This window comes from Cebus imitator, unplaced genomic scaffold, assembly GCF_001604975.1.
Source record: "Cebus imitator isolate Cc_AM_T3 unplaced genomic scaffold, Cebus_imitator-1.0 Scaffold14, whole genome shotgun sequence".
Classification (NCBI taxonomy): domain Eukaryota; kingdom Metazoa; phylum Chordata; class Mammalia; order Primates; family Cebidae; genus Cebus; species Cebus imitator.
In genome coordinates this window covers 7368614-7383271 of record NW_016107329.1, presented here as the reverse complement: position 1 = coordinate 7383271, position 14658 = coordinate 7368614, and the positions used below count along the sequence as shown (strand labels likewise).

Sequence of the window (14658 nt, the reverse complement as noted above, 5' to 3'; positions counted from 1 at the left end):
CAATCTCCGCACCCCCTGCTCTCCCTCCCCCAGCTTCCCAACCCACAACAGATCCCAGCATGCGATGTTCCCCTCCTTGTGTCCATATGTTCTCATTGTTCAACACCCACTTATGAGTGAGAACATGAGGTGTTTGGTTTTCTGTTCTTGTGTCAGTTTGCTGAAAATGATGGTTTCCAGATTCATCCATGTCCCTGCAAAGGACATGAACTTATTCTTTTTTATGGCTGCATAGTATTCCATGGTGTATATGCCACATTTTCTTTATCCAGTCTATCATAAAGAAATAATTCTTTAACACTAAAAACTACATTCAAGGCAAGAAAACTCAGATGTCCAATGTTCATCTGTATTATGAAAAACATTCCAAAGTTTATAGCAGAGATTTCTGTATTAAATCCAGGGATCCTTTGCTCATATGAAGTTACAATTCTAAAATCATCATGAGAAGGCTTGCACATCATGCATTATTATTCTGAAGATGTTAATTCCTTATCAGGGTAAAAAAATTGCTTAGAAAAGTACACGTTGTGGGTTGTTCATCCAGCTTCCATTTATCCAAATAATACACCTTAAAATATCAACAGCTCTAGAGCTTGGATCTAGACCAGGACTTTTGACCACTAGCGCATATGAAAAATGATACCATTCTGGTGACTTACCCTTCCTGCATAGTGCATGATGGTGAATGCCGCACCATGGTCTTTGAGGGCGAGGTTCCCATTCCCATCCTTCATGGGGGAGTAGATGGCATTTGTGTTTGAGGATTCTAGGAGACTTTGTAGCTTTTTTGGAAAATTTGATTCCATTGACCAAATCATTTGACTTTCTTCATCCAATAAGCTGAGAAATCCAGATGGCTTCTGAGAGTTAAGAAGAGATAGGGAGTTGTTTTGTCTATTACTTAGTTTGATATTTCTGTTATTATTCATGCATGCTTATTTGGATTTTTATTATATTCATACGGACACTCAGAAAATGAATCACATTTTACCTTCATATATTTCTATTTCTGTCCTACCACCTAGCAGGTCTCTGATGTAAAGTAGGCCCCCAATAATGTTGATCTAATTAATGAATGAACAAATAAATGAAAAATGTATTGTAATGTCATTAAAATACTGTAGTTATTTAAAAAGTACATTTTCATCTTAATAAGAAAAATAAAATTTAAGACTACAGGGAAATTTTCATTTTTCTTGACCTATAATCCATATAAAATATTCCTTACCTATTCATGAGAAGAGAAACTTACCAAAAAGAAAAGCTAATAATGATGGTAAGTCATAAAAATTATGGCAAAGCTGGGCGCAGTGGCTCAGGCCTGTAATCTTACCACTTTGGGAGGCCAAGATGGCCAGACTGCTTGAGCTCAGGAGTTTGAGACCAGCCTGGGCAACACGGAAAGACCTCATCTCTACTAAAAAAAGAAAAAAGCAAAAACAAAAACAGAAATTAGCTGGGTATGGTGGTGTGTGCCTGTAGTCTCAGCTTCTCAGGAGGCTGAGATGGGAGGATCACTAGAACCCAGGAGGTGGAGGTTGCAGCAAGCCAAGATCATGCCACTGCACTTCATCCTGGACAACAGAGTGCAACCCTGCCTCAAAAAAAAAAAAAAAAAAAAAAAAAAAGATGGCAAGATGGCAAAATCCTACTCGGCAGGAAGAAGTGACTATGATATTCCAATCTTTGGATCTAAAGAAAGTTTGAAGCGATGACTTATAAAACTTAAATTAGAAGTTTGACAGTTTATAACTACTGAACAATAAAACTAAAATCTCATATATATCAAACAACAATATGAAATGAATCTCATCTGAGAGCAAAGGCTGCTTAAATAGCTTCCCAACCTCTTATATTCCATGCTCCACATGTGGAATGCCTTCGGGCCACATGATTTAGACCACAGGTCTCCAACCTTTTTGACACCAGGGATTGGTTTTGTGGAAGACAATTTTTCCATGGACCAGGGGTTGGGGGATGATTCAAGGGCCTTACGTTTATTGTGTGATTTATTTCTATTCTTAGTACATTGTAATATATGATGAAACAATTATACAATCACCGTAATGTAGAATCAGGCATTAGGTTTTCATAAGGAGTGCACAACCTAGATCCCTCTCACAGGTTCCTGCTCCTTTGAGACTCTAATGCCACCACTGATTTGACAGGAGCTGCTCTGGTGGTGCTGCAAGTTGACGGGCAGTGGCTGTAAATACAGATGAAGCCTGCTCACCAGCGCTTGCTCCTCACCTTTGGCTGTGTGGCCTGGTTCCCAGCAGAGCACCGAGCAGGACTGGTCTGTGCCCCAGGGGTTGGGGACCCCTGGTTTAGACGTCTATTGAATAACTTCTTACCTAGTGCTCTTTATCTTTTCTTTCTATTGTGTTCCCTAGGAATATTTGTTTTTTCTTAACATTACAAATCTACCGTTTAAAATAAGGTAATTTATGAAACTTCACATGAATCCCTAATATATCTTAATTGTTCTCACTGCACTTTTAAATGTGTAGATGTTATAAGAATAATCTCAGGAAGTGAAGAGACATATATTGACCCCTATGGTGATTTCACTTTGTATTATGACCTGAGGTTACCAAACCGTACCACTACAGCCATCCCAAAATGTTAATCCTTTGGCTAATGAGGGCCATTCCTTTGTGTCTTAAATATTTTAGTTGTTTTAGGCCTTTCAGTATCTCCTGCTTCTGCTAAAAGAAATCCAAAGACTGCAATTGTCTGAGAGCTGTAATGGTGATATCACTCTCTTGCCAGCCCAAGGGAGTGAAAGCCAATAACGGAGGCATGGGACGCACACCACTGGTGGGTCTCACACAGCAGACAGAGCTCCTGGCAGATATCCAGCAGCAATGACAACCATTTCTAGAACGAGAAACCAAATAACCTCCCTGGGAAGGAAAGAGAGGAAGGCCTAATAGGGCGGAGAATGGCAGGAGAAAGGAAGTAGGAATGCCTGCAAAAGCAAGCTGACCCACCCCGCCAAGTCACCTGAGGTCAGCAATGCCTGGTGAGACTTTTGTTGGCAACACAAAAGTGTTTTTGGATAAAGGAATTTGGAGAAGAAAGCCTCTTACTGGGAATGCTGGCTCAACAGGAAGTTCTACAGAGTACATTGCGAGAACTTGAGAGTGGCTAGGGACACCATGAGCTTCCTGAAGAGGCTAGAGGTCAAGAAATTTATATATAAAGAAAGAAAGAAAGATTTATATAGTAATACATATTTTAATATATTTAATATAACATATTTAAATATATTAAAATATGTATTACTATATATATATACATATATATAGAGAGAGACAGAGAATAGAGAGAAGCCCTAGAAGAAAACAGTCTATGTGAGAAGCTTGCCAGGAATTGGTTCCATCTGCGATGTCTTCAAAATCAAACAATTCTTTATTTCAATTAATAGCAAGCTATTTGCTGAAGAGTAAGCAAAATGTTGATATGACAATATTATACATCATTCCTTCCTCTATTGATCTGAGCATCAGGTCAACATACTTCTGTAAATGCTGTTACAGATTCACATACAAACATACAAAAGACACACAGCAGAAAGACAAATGAGCCACTGCAAGGTTGTCCGCAGGTCTGTTCCTGTTTCAAGGGCAGTGACAGACCTCTTCTTTGGGGTGAAAATACTCATTTGTTTGGTAAAGCTGTCAATGGGTATTGCGGTAACTCAGACAAAGCCCTAAATCAGTATAAAGAAGACAGAAATTCAGACAGCTAATTGATTCTGCTCCAGAAATCAAGCTGATGTTCTCCAGGCATAAGGTGGCTGATTGCTAGCAACATTTTTTTAAGCATTATTATTTGTATTGTCTTCAAATTAAAAACAAAATCTTGTGTGTGATGTTTTCTGGATGTCTGAAATAAAGCCGTAAAAGAACCGGGCAATTAACCTTCTAGACTTTGAAAACTGGCACAAGTGTCTAAAGACAAAAATATAACACAGGGAAATAAGTCATAAGAAAAGGATTAATGACCTTCAGTTCCTTTAGCAGTAAGGGCTTAGAAGAGATTGAATGGTTCTATTCCATGTGAAAGGTTATCACATGCAGCTTCACCTTCATCAAATACTACAGAGTACAACAAAATGTACTAGACCCTGGGAGGATTTGGTAAAAATCTGGATCAACCCCTCCCCTCAGAGGAAAAGAACAGGTAATCCTTGAAATATAAATATGGCCCATGAAGTATTCACTCTGATGACCCCTGGTTCACAGCAGAAGAGAGCATGGCAAGCTGGAGAGAAGGGGCTAGATGCCTGAGGCTTCCCGCATGTAATTAAGTATACAGTCCTGCCAGTCTGAAGACCTTTTTAAACCTCAAACAAATTAATTATGGGCTATATATATCATAATGAGAGATTTCTGGAGGAAGAGGGCTGTAATTTTAAAAAAGAAAAATGCTGACAAGTTAGTAGCAAGAACAAGATATGTCAATTAGAAAAATGTATGAAATAATTTAGAAACCTATCTTTATAGAAGGAGATAAAGATAAACGAATGAGAGAATAAAGAATATTCTCCACATAGCTGAATGGTGTCTGTTTTCAACAATGTCCATGTGTCTTAGAGATATTGTGAGTAAATCCATATAATGTATTCTTATATTAGTAAGTCACAATTTCTGTTTATGTGATAGGTTTTGGTTTATATGATAGAGATACTGAGTCAAAATTTTTTCATTGTAAAGCAGAAAAAATAAAGAGAACTATAAACACCTGCAGATGCCATGAGACTCTTAATATAGGCCATATTATATACGTGTTTATATGTTTTCCCTGCCAGTTTTTCCAAGTTTTAATCTTAAAAACTTTGAAGATAAATTAACAAAAAAGATTCTGTTGAACTTGCTTTACGGAATGATTAATCCTAGGTATTATTTTATAAAGAGTAAGTTTTTTACAATAGATACTAATAATTGCCAAAAGGAGAGTTTTAGTGATGTGGAATAAACAATGATGAATATTTCTATATAAAAATGATCTGATATTTCTTGTCCTTTTAATGAATTGGTGGTCCTTCAAATTCCCTTTCAGGAAAGGATAACTTGTGCACCTCAATAGAATTGGAAAATTATTGCAGAATCTCACATATAAAGATATCTCAAAAATAAGGCAACCTGAAAGAAAATTATTTGTCTCCAGTATATTTAAGTCCATGTATCCTGTTAAGTATCTAATTATATTGTATGAATACCTGGAAAAAAAAATCCAAAACTCCATTCTGGTTACCAGGAGAATATGCTGTTTCCATGGTAACTCCTTCTTGTACACATTCCACTTGCTCATGGAGAAAAAGCACTTCATTGATATAATGGTGCATCTTCTCATTGGTCATGTTGACACAAAGCTATTGTGGGGAAAAAAAAAAGCATTTCAGAAGACAGCACAGCAGTGCATATTCACTTGTTCAATGACATAGTTTCAGATGGGTAAACTATTGGATCAGGGAAGTTCCAACCAATTAGTCTATCAAAATAAGCATGACAATGTTGCCTGGGAAGTCAGAGTTTCCCTTGAAGTCTAGTAATGGACTTGCCCATATTTCACAAATCAACTATATCTGAAACCATATTACCTAACTACTCAAAGTATGTTAAAACCGACACAAAGTATGATTACAGTATTAACTTACAAATGTTGGGTCTCAAATATATTTGAGCAATTAAAGTATCTCCAAAAGGAAAAAATATTTGAGCTCTCATCAAGAAATAAAGATAAAACTGGGCTTTCCATGAGATCCCAGAGAAAAGAGAAGCATTTCTTGAGGGTCTCATTTCTGATTGTACACTACTGATGGGCAAGAATGAATGTGGGGCTTCTTTCAGAAATCGTGATCACCAGTCAAATCATTTTATTGTAGAAATATTTTCTCTATCAGAAAAGTTTCCACATTCATTCAACTGTCAATCTTTCTCTTTCCACAAGACATTCCCATCAGAAAACAAACATATTATTTCTTAATCTTAAAAAAAAACCCTTTATTTAAGTATTTAAAAAACTAAACCATAACTCAAATCTAACCAACATAAAATCTGACTTCCGCTCTAGGCTACTCTTCTACTTCTCTGCTTCCTTTCATATCAAAACACACACAAACACATACACACACATACACATGCACACACACACACGCACATACACACACATACATACACACATATACATATACACACACAGGTACATACATACAACATATACACACAAACACACACATACACATACACACAAATACACATACATGCACATGCATAAACATATACACATGCACACACATACACACATATACATACATACACATGTACATGTAACAATGTACACATGCAGGTACATACATACAGCATATACACATACACATACACACATATACATACATTCATACACACATATGTACACACAGGTACATACATATAACACATACACATATATATACACATACACACACAACACATACAAATATACACACACATACATACACACACAACACACACAAACATATACACACATAAACACACAGGGCTGATTTCTACCTATTGTCTCACATTCTTCTCCCACTCCCTCTTGAAACCACTCTAGTAAAACTTTTGACACCATGGCATCAACAAAATTGCTTTTGTGGAGGTCGTCAGCAATGTGCACATTTCTAAATCCTATGTTCAACTCTCACATTCATTTCTCTTGACCCGTCCCCACCCCAGCATTATTTGACTGGGTCGGTTTCTCTCCTTCCGTGGGGCACATTCTCACCTGTGCTTTCCAGCTCGCTCATTGGCTGCTTCCTCCCTCTCTCCTTTCCTGACTCTTCACGGACTCCTGGCCTGCTCGTGTTGGAGTGTCCAGAGGTCTGTCCCTGGGCCTTGTCTCTTCTCTGTCTATACCCACTTCCTTTGTTCATTCACTCAGTCATACAGGCCCTCATGTTCCCTCATCTGTACCCTAAACCACTATGTTATACAAGATAAAATTTAAAGCCAGTTAGAATTATTTAGTGCTCAGTAACTAAAAATAATTAAAGATGAATATTTATATAGATGAAAACAATTGATGAAACATTTGAAAGAAAATTAGATCTCATCTGCAAGGGGAATAATATCAAGGATTATATTTAATGAGAAATATCCTGTATTCATATAAACAAATGCCAAAGCTTTGGTTAAAAAAAATAACAATACTGGCCTGGTGCAGTGGCTCACACCTGTAATCCTAGCACTTTGGAAGGCCGAGGTGGGTGGATCAGCTGAGGTAAGGGGTTCAAGACCAGCCCAACCAATACGATGAAATCCTGTCCCTACTAAAACTACAAAAATTAGCCTGGCATGGTGGCAGGTGCCTGTAGTCCTAGCTACTCAGGAGCCTGAGACAGGAGAATCGCTTGAACCCAAGAGGCAGAAGTTGCAATGAGCCAAGATCGCACCAGCGCACTCCAGCCTGCACTCCAGCCTGGGTGACAGAGCGAGAATTCATCTCTAAATAAATAAATAAATAAATAAGACTGGAAAAAAGAGCACAGAAAAGAAAGAACTTCCTGGGTTCCTCTTTCCACATACCCCAAATCTTCTCCAAGTCTGATATCATCACAACACCTGGAAAGTAGGAGCTCCTTCTAGATGTTCCTGTGTCCCACTAATGGGCATTCATGTCCTCTTTCTAGCCCATATAAGGACAGCTTCCAATGAGCAAGACAAGTCACCTTCTCAAGTGACCAGGTCACTCTGGGTCACTCCACAAGAGAGTTCTCTCAAAGGGAGCCCCCACTTACCCTTAAGGGTGTGGCTAGTAATGAAGTGAGAACTGCATGCACCTAGACGAAAAAGGGCATGTTCTCACAGATCTAGTTACTGGGAGAATGAAAAATGACATCATTGTAGGGCATGAAGAAGTCTCAGAGGGAAATGCCTTCAGAGGAGAAACAAAAGTATCAAAGCACAGAACATTGGTCTGAACATAGAAAGGGGTATGGTGTGGGACGGGTGGATTGGCTATGACGTTCTAGTCTTCTTTCAGGGTTAGCATGTTGTGCGCAGGTGTAGCTAGCTCAAACATCTTCAGAAGCGGAGTGATTAGAGCTTGGGAGGATGGCAGGCAAGGGGGTCTTTGACTGAGGCCAAGATGGGAGAGCCCAAAGTGCAGAGGTTCTCACAGCCCGATGGAGTTATTTTAATGATGAATGCACAGGGTCATTTTTATTATTAATATAATAGGTGGAGAATAATAGTAAGTCGAAATATACCAAGCAAAATATTAAAGTAATGACCATATTAAAATAAGATCTCTATATCACATGTTGACACCCAAACAAAAACAAAAATAATTCTTAGCTTCAGGTCAAAACACTGTGCCCCATGACTACCACCTTTCCTGAAGATTTTTTTTTGTCTCTCTGCCTTTATGATAAAAGATTTCTTCTTAAATTCAGCAATAAATGCATTTCTGTAGATCAAAGAAGTTTTCCTAAAATATTCTATTACAACATGAAATCTACGTTAAAACTTAAAGAAGAACCTGCCCCATTGTGGTGGTTGTAGAAGTCATTTTAACAGTGAAAGCACTTGAGAGGATTTGTATAAACCAGGAGTCTGTCCTGGTTTCCTCTTCTTCCCCCAGCACTCCCTTCGTGATTACTGAACTTCCTTCTTTATATATTATTTTCCCAGCAAGTAACTAGAACTTTTCTTCTCTTTCTTCTGGCAACTAGCTTTCCAGACAAATGTGCAAAGCTGGAAGCTCTTTACCTTTTAAACTGTTTCTTAGGTAAACTCACACTTCAGTCATCATTTCTCTTAATTAAAAGTCACTTTGGATGAGAACATACCATATAAAACATTTAATTTTAAAGGCGTTGTTGTCAACGCAAATACGATTTGAATATGGACACAGACCAATAAACTCTGCACATTATAGCTGGCAGAGGGAGGAGTGGCATTCAGTATCTAAATAGCATAAGAAAAATATTTTCTTTCTTGTAACTGATACAGTCTAGCACATTCATCCTCTTGAATTATTCCATCAAGACCAAGTGATGCCAGGAGAGCCAGATCTTCATGATCAGCTTCTGTTTATCTTATCCTACAGGGCATAAATCTCCAGTAATGGTTTTGGAAAGAAAAACCATTTCCCATGCAACTATGTAGCATCTGTCCACAATTGCATCCCTACTGTTAAATTAATACATCCGTGTGTCACTTTCATTTCAATCATAAATAAAAAATAGAAATTGTTAAAGAGAAATAAAAAATGTTTAAACTATTTCACTTTGCTTCAGAAATAATATTTTGGTGCATTCCTTCAATAATTTGGTAAACTCCAATAAAGAAGTAATTTTGTTATAAAGGAATAATAAATACTATAAAATTAGTAAAACTTGGGGTGAAATATTTACTGAAAATGTACAGAAAAAAATGACTTATGGAATCAAGCCATTGGAAAATATTTTCTTTGAGTATATAACATATACAATTGTAACTTCTCAAGTTTTTTGTTATTAAAAATACATTTTATCATTTAAAAATTAACACGAATAGGTCTTTTATCTCAACAATTTGACTTAAAACTATGGATAGTACGCTTAAGTAGAATACATTTTATGAAACAAATTGCTGAGAAACGTTAAATCCATGAAATAAGGTAATATCTATTACTGTGCAAAATGATAAGAAGTCTGATCAAAAGGATTCCAAAGTTTAAAAAATCAGTGTTGGTTATTTACAATACCCACATTATATGACATTTTGTTTTCCTCTCATTGTAAGAGTCTCTAACTGAAAATACTTAGATGGATAGGGATGTCTCTTCTCTAACACATTGACTATAATTCTTTTGCTACTTTATATTCAGAATAGATTGCAGCTCTGTAGGTACAAAAACTGCTTTCAATCACAATCTGAGTGCATCCCCCGGCCTTGACTGTGTTACAGAACACAACCTCTGTTGTGTTTCAACTGACCTGAGGCTTCTCATAATAGAAAACAGATACCATAGTTGTTTTTTTCTTACTAATATTTTATTGAATTGAATATTGGCCTCACTGAATTGATTCACTGTTTTAACCAAAGCAGTGAAACCAAGCGTGAATGTAGGTGAAGCCATGGCAAATACCAGGGCTGCAAGAAGCCAGGTCTCAGATTTCTTCCTTTTTTCCACGAAGGTCTAAAGCAATCTACCAAACTTCGGATAACAGAAATGGATGTTGCCCGTGCCTCTGGATAGAGCAACCCAATTTATTCCTCTCCTGGTCAAAATAATTGATAAAACCTACAGTGTCTCTGTGGGACTTCTAGCACTGCTAAGCTGCAGCATTGGCTGGGAGTTCTTTTTGTGGCATAGGGTGATCTTTACAATAAACCTGAACCTTTTATGGTACATCATGTTCTTTGTGTTCTGGTGGAAAAAAATATTAAAGTAAATTATTAAAATCCCATAGAGAAAATTCCATCTTCATGTGTAAAACCAAGTAGACTGTAGACTGATTTCCAATTTGTACCTTTTATTTTGAAGGTGAATTCTAGAACTATATTTGTGTTTCCAACTGGGGAGAGTGATATTGAATGGTAGAGAGAATCACTGGAAACATATGTAGTTTAAAATAGAATATTTTTCAAAACAGTTTTGGTGTGATGTGTAATTAAAATGTTTTGCCTAAAGTTTGCCTTTATTCTAAACTGTTCAAAGCACTCATTGTTTGAACCAAAGTTAAAATATAGAAGTACTGTGCTGTGAAATTCAAAACCGCTAAAACCTGTAGCTAAGGTTAACAATAAGAACGTATCATTCGATATCAGATACCTCATTGAAAATTTAAAAGACATACCCCACAAACCAAATGGTTTGGCCAAAATTGTGGACAGAACCTCATTCTTCATTTATTTTCACTGAAGTCTGTTGTGTGTGTGTGAATGTGCAAATGTGGGAGTGTGTTCAACACAATCAGAGAAAGACAGAGTGAAGATTTTTACAGGCAAATAAGTTTGTGTACCTAGAAGCATAAATCTGCATCAGTAATTGAGATCATTGGCTTCAATGCAAAAATGACCATGAATTTTTCAAATCTACCTATTGTAGAGCTGTTTGGGGTTCCATTAGATCACCAGATATTCCTCAGAGTAGACATAAATGTGGGTGAAAGGCGAGTATTCATAAATTGGCATGAATAATTATCAAGTAACTGCTTAGATAGTATGAGCTCTTCTCTAATTCAAATATATGCTTTGTACATGAAGTGCCACTGCTAAGTGGTTTAATAATAAAAATTATGCACCCCTGGAACACACTCTAGGAACAGAACCTTATTGCTTATCCAGATGGCTCATCATTTGTATTAATGACAAACAATTTCTTAAGTAAATTTTCACCAACTGTTCACTGTTCTCCCTTTATTTTTATTACTCAGTGAAACATATTTGAAATAAAAATGTAATAGAGCATGGCATATACATCACAGAATTAAAGTAGGAGATTAATTAAAGCTAACTCCAGCTGAAGGCAGAGCCCCAGGCAGTGATTCTGAATCCTATCTGCACATTGGAATTAATGGAGAAGCTTCTTAAGAAAGGCTGACGTCTGGGCCTGACCCCAAACCAATTAAATTGGAGTGGGGTGCAGGCATTGATATATTTAAAAAGCTTTCCAGGTGATGCTGATGGGTAGATATGGTTGAATACACTGAGACAGACGGTAAAATTGAGAATGCACTATGCATTAACTAATTTGCTCATTAGTAAATATATATATGTGTATATTTATATAAGATAATAATGTGTGTGTGCACATGAAACAGGAGGGGGGGGGAACAGTGTTAGATTTTAGATATTCAACATTCCTGAAATATGTTGAGCAAAACACTAATCATATGAGACTTTAATAGCTATTGTCTAAAAACACTACGTAAGCAGAAGCCCATTGGGGAAACATGGAGATAAGTTAATAGGCTTCTCTGCAGGACTTCTCAGGGACTTGAACACGTCAAGTGTCCTGTAAACCTCAACTTTTTTGAAGATTACCTCGGGGCTCACCAGACTGCTCCAGGTGCTTCTCCAACAAATCAATTATCCCCAATTTCCATATATTGCCTATGAAATGGGGGGTATAGGAGGTTGGTGAGGGGATAGCACCTCTCTTGTTTATTTCAGTTTGAAAAGTCTAATTTATTTTGTCTTCTCAGAATCTACCATTGTAGAGGCCTTTCTTTCCTACCATTCCTGTTTGGGGAAGGTCCTGTTTACCCTTTTGCTAGCACCATCATTCTTACCTTGACGGAGAATACCACCTCCGCCAATAAGTTGATCTTATTTTAAAAATAGAGGACTTGGGTGCTTGGTAGCCACAGCAGAGAAGGGCTGCTTTCTTTACCAGAGCCCCACTGCAGGACCTGCAGTCAACATCCAGGAAGTAAACTGGGCACACATCTGCTATCACCCGCAGCTGACCACCTGGCACCAGGTTGCCATATCTGCTTTTGTTCGTATTTATTTTCTCATCCTTCTATTCCCCTCTCCCCTTGTCTTCTTTCTTAAAATTTTTTAATTTTGTTAAATTACTATTTCTAAAGGAACCGATCATATTTCCTTCTCTGGCTTCCCTTTGGTATTTTAAAATTAAAGTATATATAACAAATTTTAAGCAAATATAAATGTCAGTTACTTCACATGTATATAGACATTGTTTTAGACAAATAAAAAACACTTTCTCTCTTTACAATCTTTCTTTTATTCTATTACTCAGAACAACAAAATCTAGTATTTTTATGGGTTTAATTCATGATTAGATTCTCCTTTAATATAAGTAGAATTTTTTGAAGAATTGGTCTTCAAAAAGGAGTCCATTAACTACAAGCTAACTGGCTAAAGTTATTGCCAAATCTTATATAATAATATGCGAAGATCAGGATTGAAAAACGCAAATTTAAAATATTATTTTTAGATATTATATGTGATACCTTGTGTGATACCTTGTATATAAAATATATCCCTCAATTTAAATAGAAGCCACGCCAAGCATTGGAAACATAGCCTCTGGTTAAAATGCTCTTATTTTAGAGCTTCAGTCACTCCATCAAATGGTTCAATATTTTTCAAAACAAATGTTTGTTTTCTTGTTTAGTAACAAACCTTTAAACAATATGCTTTCTCTTTTTATATAAATTTATTCATATAGTCCAAAACCCATGATTAATATATAATTTCTACCAAAATAAGAATCTGTTTTCAAATAGTTGTAATTATTCAGCATTAAATGCAAAGTTTAGCGATACTGAAGAGCAAACTGATAGCATGGTCTGTGCTGGGTTGGGTCCTGGGGCCTCACGCACCTGCCTCTGAATTCCCACTGGGCCTCATACAACTTGTGGGGATAACTCTTACTTTGTTTAAAGAGCTGTTTTAAGAGTTAAAAATTATATTTTAAAAAATCTGACTAATAGTAGGAGCTCAAGAAATTGTAGCCATTATCGATTATTATCAGAAAACTACATGAAAGCATTTTCCCAGTTTGTGCATCTGGTATGGAAGCATTATGGGTGGACAGCCACAGTTATAAATATAAGCCTTTTCCTGGTCATTAAGATAACTCAATTCACTCTTCTCTAAAGTGATCTGAAAGATGTTTTCAAATGCATTAATTCTCCCTATTAACCTTTGTAACATTTCCTTTTAATCATCCTGGTACTCTACAGTGAAAAAGACACACCGGCATTAGGTAATTTATTTATTTATATTAAGTGGATTTGGTGATAAATTCCACTATGGAAAAAAATGGCACATAAAATTTATGAAGAATTTATTGTTTCTGCACATAATAGAATAGCTCATATTGAGTCCTAAGAGAAATATAAACAAATGGGACATCAAGTGAAGTTTGGAAAATATATACTAATAAAATTTATGTTTAGCTTTCTAAGAACCTTTGGAACTGAAAATAGCTCTAATTATTAAATCTGAATTCAGACGCTGGTTTTGTGTGAACTTCTATGAGCCACTCAAATTATTTGAGCTCAGAGGTAATATTACTTAACTTACAGAGATTTTGAGGGAAAAAATAATTAAATGTATAGTTTATATGTTCAAAATTCTTAATTATGTTACTACTACCCATTTTGTTTATTTCCCCAAAACAAGTTTTTGAAGACTGTTATATAAAGAAGACCAACAATCATGCTATCTATAAACACAGAATCTGTAAGAGGTATATTATACTAGCATCTCGTTATTTAATTATTCTATTTGTTTTTCTGTAGAAACCTGAATAGCATTATGCTAGAGCTCTGATAAGTAGTGAAAATAAATGCATTTCCTCATTCAAATTTTAAAAATATCAGATCAACAGCTGGTAAATCCCTGAAATGATTCTAGAAAGTTCCACATCATTGTGAAAAGGAGATACACAGAGTAGAAGATTCTTTAAGACAGAAGTAGATATTTAACACATCTGTGATTTTTAAATCTATGTGTGAAACAACTGAAAATAAAATTTTATCATATTTGTATATCAATTGATCAGTGGACAGGTCAATGTTGATATCTAATAGCTATCAGAAGATACAGTGTGAGTAAAATTACAAGGCTCCTGTCCCATACTTAGACTAATATAGAAACCTCTCTCCATTTGAGCACCCCCAGTTCTTTTTCCATGATG

General features: G+C 36.3%; 1 protein-coding gene across 2 annotated transcripts in view; it reads right to left on the bottom strand.

The window, feature by feature from the left end:
• MYO16 (myosin XVI) overlaps nt 1-14658 on the bottom strand; it is a 603751-nt gene that overhangs the window by 192802 nt on the left and 396291 nt on the right. For both annotated transcript variants that reach the window (XM_037729044.1, XM_017501745.2), the window contains exons 22-23: nt 5231-5383; nt 663-863 (exon numbers count right to left, since the gene is read on the bottom strand). In XM_037729044.1, coding sequence (XP_037584972.1) covers nt 663-863; nt 5231-5383 — 354 coding nt within the window. The remainder of the gene's footprint in view (nt 1-662; nt 864-5230; nt 5384-14658) is intronic.